At 35.4% G+C, this 10,000-nt stretch overlaps 1 protein-coding gene across 3 annotated transcripts in view; it reads right to left on the bottom strand.

Moving 5' to 3' along the window:
- Window positions 1-10,000, bottom strand: part of scaf6 (SR-related CTD associated factor 6) — a 35,293-nt gene that overhangs the window by 24,592 nt on the left and 701 nt on the right. For 2 of the 3 annotated variants that reach the window (XM_027383264.2, XM_070122607.1), the window contains exons 2-6: window positions 4,285-4,455; window positions 2,878-3,332; window positions 2,569-2,730; window positions 1,569-1,804; window positions 980-1,054 (exon numbers count right to left, since the gene is read on the bottom strand). In XM_027383264.2, coding sequence (XP_027239065.1) covers window positions 980-1,054; window positions 1,569-1,804; window positions 2,569-2,730; window positions 2,878-3,332; window positions 4,285-4,455 — 1,099 coding nt within the window. Of the gene's footprint in view, window positions 1-979; window positions 1,055-1,568; window positions 1,805-2,568; window positions 2,731-2,877; window positions 3,333-4,102; window positions 4,136-4,284; window positions 4,456-10,000 lie in introns of all 3 variants that reach the window. The other variant, XM_027383263.2, reaches the window with a different exon arrangement.

Genomic DNA, 10,000 nt, shown 5'->3' with positions numbered 1-10,000 from the left:
CTTCATTAATAACCCCTCTCTGAATTATTTCAAAATTGTAAGCTGAAAAAAGGTAATTATGCATTAACTAGTCTTTTTCAGATCCCCCCCCTCCTCTGAAAATAATGTATATAACCAAAAAGTCAATAGCTCAGACTATTCCATAACACAAATAATGTTAAGACATTTTAATCCTTATAATAATCAATCAAGGCAAGGTAACCAAGAAGTTCCTAAAATATGGATTCTTTGGAAAAGACCATAATGTAGTTCTATTACCAAAGAACTTGTAAATACAAACAGCTAGAAATTGCGAATACAAACGTTATTCAACTACTTAAAAACACAGTAACCTTTGCTTTGAACTGTAAATGCAATCAGTATTTCACATGGTATCAATCAGGATCTTTCTCTTCTTTTCTCTCTCTCTCTATTCAACATAAGATGTTCACGAGATCTTTTAGACGTTATATTATACCAAAGCAAAGAAAAAGAGAGCCTACATGAGCTGCACTGGCTCCTTCTGCAACTGTTTCTTCCTCAAGCTGCAGATTATAAGAAAGACAACTCGTTAAAAGATCAAAGGTAATGAAACAGATCAAGTTCTACTTATTCTTTATCTGTCTCCCCTGTCATCTCATGAAATTCATTCTCTTCCTTTCTTTTCTTTCTCATAATAAAATAATTGCAAGTTCATGATGAATATCATACAAAGACCTTTCCTGAAAGGTCTATACAATATATCTTGAAGAAAATGTCAAGCCTTTTAAACAGAAATTATCCTATCAGGGAAAAGAGCACCAAAGGCTAATCATTCACAGGAAGAAAGCACATATTTTCATTAAAGCATCGCATAACAATACTGTAATCATGCCCATCACTTCTAAGATTTGTATCCGTGATGCCATTCCACAGTATTACAAGGCCCTTTTTAAACCTTACAGAGGCTTCTCTATCCCCCATTTTTTAAATAATAATGATAATAATAATTCATACTTACCAGTGATGCAAGACATCATTCATCAAGTAAATGATGTGAAGTTTGTGAGTAAATGGACCACTGTTGGCTGTTGCTCTGAAAGTTATAGCAATCATTTAGAAGCCATATTAATGACCACTGTAACTTTTTTTTTGCATACCTTGAACTTCTACATTACAAATCATCTTCAATTTTTACTTAAAAACAAACAAACAAATCAATAAAACTGAAAATCATAAAGTCATTATGATCAATAATCAATTCATAACTTTGGGAACATAACAAAACATGAAACAGCAGATATAACAGAGGATGAGGATAAAGTGGGGATGGGAATGGGGATGAGGATGGAGGCAGAATCGAAGGTTAAAGGAATGAGGTGGGAGGAGATAGGATCGGGGATAAGAAGAACAAAGAATAACAGAGGAAATTGAAAACAAAGAATTGAAGACAAAAAAGATAGAGAAGACAAGAAAATGATAAGGGACAAAGAAAATTATAACAATAATAATAATAATAATAACAATAATCATAAGAGGAGAGGAGAAAGAACTGAGGAGAGAAAAAAAGAGAAAGAAAAGAAGAAAGAAAAAGAAAGAAGACCCCTTACTTCCAGAGGAGATATCGGGCAATCCAGTGATTCTTTGTGGGTGACTGTGCATTGGTGAAGATCCAGTGTTTGCCATTTGAAATTGAGTCCTTGGTGCAAGATTCAACAATGGGCCCCAAAAGTTCATCCAGCTCATGCGTTGAAAAACCCAGATCAACCGCCTCGTTGCGCAGAACTTCTCCTCTGGCCACGTATATACCTTCTCTGACTTGGCCATCTTTCTGTTGCTCCAGGACCTAGAGATAAAAATTATGTGATGTAAAGTAACACAGATGTGCACACAAAAACAAGAAAGAGGTGAAGGAAAAGCAAGTAGAGAAAGCAAAAAAAAAAAGAAAAAAAGAAGAAGAAAGAGAAGTAGTAAAGGCAAAAGGGAAGCAACCAGCAGCAATCTTAAGTAAATGTACATGAAAAAACATTTTACAAAAAACATTCGAATTTCCCTCAGCATAATAACTTCTGCTGCTATAGATACAGTTCTTGTCTTTTTCATAGACAGCCTTATAAGCCTTATATATGTATACTATCATATCAGTATGAAAAACCATACTGTAATTTTTATCTTCAGATTTAATCTGTCACTCATATTTTGTGAGACATTATTTCAGATTTTCTTAATTCTTTTCACCAGATATCACTTTACAGAGCAATAATCAAAGAATTTTAGTGGAAAATATGAAATCAGTACCTACTGGAGATACTGAAAATATATTGTGGAAGCAGAAAGCATTATCATATTTTTTTTAGGATAAATGACATCATTACGAGAATGTCCTTGAAATTTTATTCTAAAGGGTTAAAAGAAAGACTTCCATTAGTGACTATCAATAGTTACTCAGTATTTCTCATGGTATCCATATTTTTGTCAACTTCATAGATAAACTGAATTATGAGTGTCAAACAATACTTATTTCTTATCTATCAAATTCCTTACGATAACATAATTTTTTGCTCTTAAAATATCAATTACATTCATAGTATCCACTGAACAGAAGCTTACCTGTTGTTGTGCTGCCAGGTTCTGCTCACTCTGGTGTATCTGCTCCTGTAGTTGTTGTTGTTGATTGGCTAAGGTGTCAACATTCACTGTTGGAGGTGGTGGTGGAGGTGGCTGCTGCACGTACCCTGGAGCATTGTTGGTAAAGGCTCCAGGCTCACCAGCCTAGAAATAAAGTAATATATGGAGGAATATACTTAATATCACATACACATTTACATTGTATATGGAAGAAAGCACATACATATTTCTGAGTCTAGCAAGCTATCAACAGCAATCATTCACATCTTAGCTGCAAATAATATGACCTACCTGTGGGGCAGTGTAGGTAGCATCCCCAGGAGGAGGTGGAGGAAATGACTGAGGAGTGTGTGAGAACAAGGGCTCAGAGGTGGTGGTTGGGGCATATGAAGTGGAGGTTGCATAACTAGGGTCACCTGGAGGGAAGGTGGTAGTTACAGGTGGGAAGGAGGTGGGTGGTTCACTGGATGGAGGTGGAGGAACATACTGTCCTGGAGTAAAGCCAGCTGGAGGGACCGCTCCCTGAGGGAAAGGCGGCACGTCACCACCAGGGTATGCTGAGGTCGGAGGATAGCCATAGGCTGGAGGGTAGTTTGGGCCTGGGAAAGGAGCAGGAGCACCTCCACCTGAAAATGGTGCCTGAGGTGGAGGGGGAACCTGGTGCAAGGCTGGCTGCTGTGGCTGCTGCGGTTGGGGAGGCTGCTGCTGCTGCTGTTGCTGTTCCCGGGCTTGGCGATGCTTCAGTACTATTCCATGAAGACAAATATACTGATGTAAACTAGCTGCACACTTACTTCAGCAAGTAAAAATCAAATTACTTTTCCATCTATACCAAAATATGAAGTAATTGACCACTTAATCTATGTTGTTATTGCCTTTGGCCTTTCCTTTTTATTTGCATAATATACTCAAGTAAAAGTTTTTTTAAAATCTGGACTTGTGTTTTCCAATACATATCCATTTACACTTAGAGCACCCATGCCCATTTCACCACTATGTCTAGAAACCACTATTTAAGCACCTACAGTAGAGTTATCTCAGATTCTTGTCTACTGTCTCAATAGAAGTTTCTTTTCAATTCCTGCTATCTAACCCCTGTGGCATTATCATTTCTTTCATCAATAACTTAATTTACTCCCTTTATTCAACTATATCTAATTTTTTCAAAAGTAGTAATAACAATTCTCAATCTGTCATTACACATAATCTGCTATTTTCATTCTGTAAATTACCAAACCTTCTTGTTTTTCATTGAAATATATACATACATATTCCATACTAATCTTCAATCCTTCTGTTATTGTTTCCACAGATAATGCTCTTGTTATTCTCATCAAATTAGTAATTCCCTCTATTCACCAGATAATCTAATTATGTTGTGTTTTTTTCAAAAACCTAATGCCATTCATTCACCGTGATTCTTTGTAATCTGAACTACCCAGCTTACTTTTAGAAAATAAAGTAAAATAAAATAACCATAATGAAATATCCCATCTACTTAAAATATGAACTTCACCTTTTCCTTCAGTAGAATGAAAAATCACCAGCACTGGCAAACAAGGGAAAAAAAATGCATATATAACACGTCATCAAAACAATATTTCAGCTAAGATACAAAGTGTTTTATTACCAACTAATGGATCTGAGTTCATTACAATCCTTATATAATATCATGTACGCAAGACAAAGCCTACTTACTTGCTTGTTCTGTTGTAACTTTGTATTGGTAATAGTTAAAGTATTCTCCACCAAACAGAAAGCTAAACTTTGGATTTTCTTTCTGTTTAGTCTTGGTCATCTGCTCAAACTCAGGTCCATTGCGAGCCACAAACTGTGCAAGTTTGTCTATAATGTTTTTAAGTTCCTGATCTGAAATACAAAAAAAATATGTATAAACATTTTGAAGTAGTCATTACTGTGCTTGCGTGTCAAAATTCTTCTTCTACGACTGTTTGTCTACTTCTGCATTAAAGATATTTAAAACACATAAGTATAAAAACAAAACCTTTTTTCCCTTTTTTTCCAAAAAGAAAGCCTCTTTTCATCTCTTAAATTTTGCTTATCAATTTGCAGTATGGGTTATTGCATCATGGAAAATGTCACTACACTATTTACCATATATAATACTTTTACAACTTATAAATAAAAAATAATCAGACATAGCCTTTTGAAGTTTTCAGTCACAATTGCTAAAGTATTCATCAAATAATAAATGTCTGCTTTTCTTAAGATTTCAGGTCTGTTTTCCATATGACAGGATGTATACAACAGCAGCCTTAGACGTACCATGCAGTGGAAATATATATTTGCAATATCAATTTGTATTCATATAGAATAATCCACTGGCTAAGTCACTAACTGAAATTTTGATAGCAGTAATTTATAAAGTCTATCTTTTGCCACATAGAAAGTTATAAAGAATATATCACAATTGTTTTTTTTTTTTAATAAAAGATTAAAATAACCATGTAAATAATCAAAAATAGCTTGATTACTATCTTAATCAAATAATCCATCAAAAGTGAAAGGACTTTTTTGCAACAACCTCTTGGTAAGCATTTAGGCCTTAAATTCTTCTAATGCAAGTTTTCAACACGAGTCCCTCAAACCATTTTCAGCTAAATCAGTTAACATTATGGAGTTCACAAGCTGGCTCTGTTTTCATTTTATTTCAAAGCTAAATACAGTAAAGCTTTCAAGGTAAACTTCATCAAGGTGATCAGAGCAGTATCTTACAAGACTCCAAATCTTGGGTCATCGAGTCTTTATGGGCTAATCTTCCAATCAAGTGTCTAACCATGAAAAATACTAGGCAGTCATTTTAAACAATACATGTTCTATTTCTGTCTGGTCAGCCTCAGCATAATGGCTCCAGATACACATATCTGTCTCAATCATATGCATACTGACATACCTAATTATCTATGTGAGCTGATATATATCCCTTATTTTTTATGTAACTGACATACCCTAATCTTTTATGTTTTAAATATCATTCCCTTATAGGCGTAACATCTATAGTTTTTAAAAATCAAAAAATATATATAACTGTATAAACAATTATTCCATTTCATGAGAAATTTCAACAAAAACCTCAAAAATTAACACAAAAAGACACAGCCACACTCAACTGGTATCATCAATGGACAGTTGAACTCTTAAACGAGATCTATGATACCTCTTGAAGTGTTTGTCATTTACTCTTTGCAAGAATTTAAACAAACTAACTGGATAAATGATAAGGTGAGAAGAATAAAGGCAACTATAGGAAACTGGCTTTTCAACCCTCTGGCATAAAGACAAAACTCAAAAATGAAACATGTTCTTATAGTTAAGTATAGTATATAAGTGTCAGTGTTTTACTTTTACTACAGCAATAAAAATAAATAAATCAATAAATAACTATATAAATAAACATACAAATGAAAAATAATTCATTTATAAATGTATACAAATAAATACTTTATTGCATTAAATCAAACAATGCCTCAAGACACTGCAATAACAGATATATATAAAACTTAATATCTATAAAAAATAATAACACCCAAATGCTACACAAGATCATCTAAATAATGTAATATGATACCACCTTATGGCTACTCTAAATCAACATTAAAAAGCATGAAACAAATGCAATAAGCTATGTGACAATAAGTTTACAATGCAAACCAATCTTTCACTTTATTTATATTAGAATTTCAAACAATACAGTATCGAATCAGATGAATAACCCTTCTCAATAATCAAAAAATACCCTTGGAACACCATTCATAATATCAAACCTATAGCCTTATGAGACCCATGGCCAATAGGAACAGACTTATGATTACAAACAGATGGCTTCATAAAGGTCTTATCATACTAGCAGTTCTTCCATCAACTTTTGCATGAATCTAATGCTTGCGACTCTGATGTGTGTGGCTCAAAGGTCTGGCATATTTGGACACTCTTATGCAGTATCAAGACTCACAGCCCCACATTTACTATATTATTATCTCTTTCACTGCATAAGCCTTTTTTGTCTTTTTGTCATTTACCAAGGCTTATATTTGTTATTTGCTATGCTGTATCAAGATGGTAAAAGACTTGTATCCTTGAGCCAACTCCGTATCATTCTTCTGGATAGTCTATTGCTCTGCACATTAACAATAACAATATGTACCATTGTGTTTACTTGTCTTCTTTTTATTCATTTTTGCATCATCAAATTTTTTCCAAACACATCCTGCACTGCTGGTCACGGTGGATAGGAATATCTTCCTAAGCATGGAATTAGTGACCTACCTGGAGCAAGCATTCAAGTCATGGCTCTAGGAGGAGATATTCTACCCTCATTTACTGGTGAAAATAATACAAGAGTCCCTTCCTACATGATTACTGAGTCTATCTTCCACCTAGAGCTTTATGCACTCTTGATGAGTTATTCCCATCACCCTAGCCATCTTCTGAATATCTAACATCTTGTTACTTGTGTCATTCTTAAAAATTTTCTGTAATACAATCTGAGCTGCCAGTCAAGGCAGGTAGGAATAGGATTCTGAGCATGGAAATAGCGTCCTCCCTTGAGCCGGCACTCTTCCAGTAACGGCTCATGGATGGTACATTCCATACTTGTTTATCAATAAAAATAATGAAAGAGTCCCTTCCTAAATCCCCACTGAGTCTAAAATTTCCAGAACATGTTCACTGGGTTAGGGGTTATCTATAGTAAAAATAGATCATTCAATTGTCAAAGGCCAAAAAAGATCCTGTGAGTAATATATTACAATATCAAATAATGTCTTACTTTAAATTTGGGTTATTTTTTGGAACACCTTCACACAACCAATTGTGACGATTTTTGTATCAATGGATTCCTCATACCCTATACTATCCAAATATATCAAAATCATGCCACGAAAACCCACTATCAGCAACAATATTGGCCCAGATAGCAGGGAAGGGCATGAATGGTACCAGGGAAATTGCGGGGTAAAATACGGCTATACACAGAATCAGTCACTATAGTGTCTAATGCAGGGTGTTGTGCCCCCTGCGACCTGGTGGATTCTTTGTTGCTTAGGGCAAGGGTTAGGGTGCAGCAGCTCCCCCATAGGGGGATTACATGAGGCACAGCCCAATGCATTTTATCACATATTGATCAACTTTCTGTACATTATTTGTAACTTACCCTGGTACCATTCATGGTCACCCCTACTATCTAGGATAAGATTGTGGGTACTGGAGGGGTTTCTGTGGCATAACTTTGCTATATTTGGAAAGCAGCAAGTGAGAGGACTCTATCAATACCAATATCACAATCAGTCATGTAAAGATATTCCGAAGAATTCCCTAAATCAGTGCTAGAAAAGTCATAGATGAAAAATGAATGAGATTTCACCAACTTACTGCTTCCATATACCATTTTTCAAGTCACCCTAATTATTACATAGTAAAATTCCCGACAAAATTTGATGCTCCTTTGCCAGTAAACCAACAGGCAAGTTGGATACTAAGCTCATTTGATGCTGTTCAATTCTAAATACCACTACCATCATCAAAACACAGCTTGACAATGGCATCTTATTAATACACATTAAAGACAATTCAATAATGCCAAATATGTTACTTTTAGTAAAGAACAACTTCTGTAAAGAAATAGCTTTCTTAGTCTCTAATTTCATTAGATATAAAGAAATGGAAAATTTATTAGAATCAGAGAACAGATGCCAGAAGAAATTGTATTTTACGTAAGGAAAAGAAATCAGACTCCCACTCTCAAGACCATCCTAAAATGCCTACACTGGAATAGGTGATCCCTGTCTGCCTGACTAAATTTGGTATACTCCAAGCCAGTTTTTCAAATAGTGAATACATACACGCCAAAATACACTAGTAAAATTAACGACAAGAAATATATGCCAGCATACCAAAATTTTGAATGAGCTGTCCGCTAAACATCTCTGGCAGAAAGGGTCACAATTCTAGATCTGGAGAAAACAAGTGAATGCTATCTGACATGCAGAGACTACCCCAACAATTGCTATAAGAACCAAAACTGATAATTGTATTTCTCTAGCCATGGACTATGTTTCCATATCCCTTAAAAGCATTTTCTCCTTAGCTACTACATTCCTTTAGAATACATATATCCACATGTATTATTACAAAAGTAGATGATACATCATAGTAATGAGTAATCCTATTTCTCGTGGTTAGGCGTACAGCACACATATGCATATGCACTTTTAAATGTTCCTTTTAGGGAATGAGTACGAACCTATCCTAACCTTATCTAACCTGGTAATTGTTACAGAGAGCGACACCCCCTCCCAGAGACTATGATTTCATTGAATTTCGGCGTTGTTTCTTATGCGAATGAATCGTTCAGGAGATCGAGTACCATTTCTCCATCGACGATCTTGATTTGATAGTCCCATTAGCAGGGGAGGGTATGAACTATATCAGGAAAATTATGGGGTAAAACAAACTTAAATAAGAATATCGATCAAAAATGCATAAAACTAGCACAAAAAACGCTTAAAATCGGCAAATGAAACTCTACGGATGTAACCGCCATCTTTGAAATTTTACAGGCTGACGCGCCAGAAATCAAAAACGCTACGGGAATTCACACAATCCAATCCTCCCAAAAAACGTATTGACCAATAAACCAACCTAATATATCAATACAAATTGCCGTGACTAGGCGTGCCCTTTGGGCACTACCCAAGGGGAGGGTTGATGGGGGACAAGCCCCCCAACAACCCCCAGGACACATTCTCTCTACCACAGTATGTACGGCAAGACAGAGCTGTATTCACACTGTAAAATAATAAACCAAATACCTTTATATCCGGAAACGTGAAACTTTTGTTTCTTTGTACTGTTGGGATTCCTTCGATTTAAATCACCTTTTTCGTCACTTGGAGCTCTTGAAGGGCATATATATAAAACTGGGATGGTTACTAAAGTCTAATTATTCTTCAATGCCACTGTAAAAGTCTTAAAAAGAACCCAGAATCAACACAACACTGGACACGCAACATTTCTCACCAGCTTTCAATCTCGAAATGAGCGGTATGGTGAGCTGTCAACCTATGGCTAGCACAAGAAAGTGTGAAACACTCGATGCGCAGGATTCTAAATGAGAATATAGATAAATAAAAAAATATGCAAATGAAGTATAATAACATTACTAAAACCCTTTAAAGTCATAAATGCGTACCAGCAGACACAGATAACTAACCAAATATCGTTTTGACAAGCGCGTAATGATACACGGACTAGTTCGCGAACGCAAAAATGAGTTCGTGGGTCAGTGTTGTGTTTTTCCTCGCAAGGTAAACAAGCTCATCGGCTTTGAATTTGAAAGGCAGCCGTGTGTCATATTTTTGTCATTTAGCAGTGACTATAAGGCCTGCGCATCTTA

Source organism: Penaeus vannamei, chromosome 6 (assembly GCF_042767895.1).
Source record: "Penaeus vannamei isolate JL-2024 chromosome 6, ASM4276789v1, whole genome shotgun sequence".
Taxonomy (NCBI): domain Eukaryota; kingdom Metazoa; phylum Arthropoda; class Malacostraca; order Decapoda; family Penaeidae; genus Penaeus; species Penaeus vannamei.
This window is presented reverse-complemented; position numbering and strand designations above follow the sequence as displayed.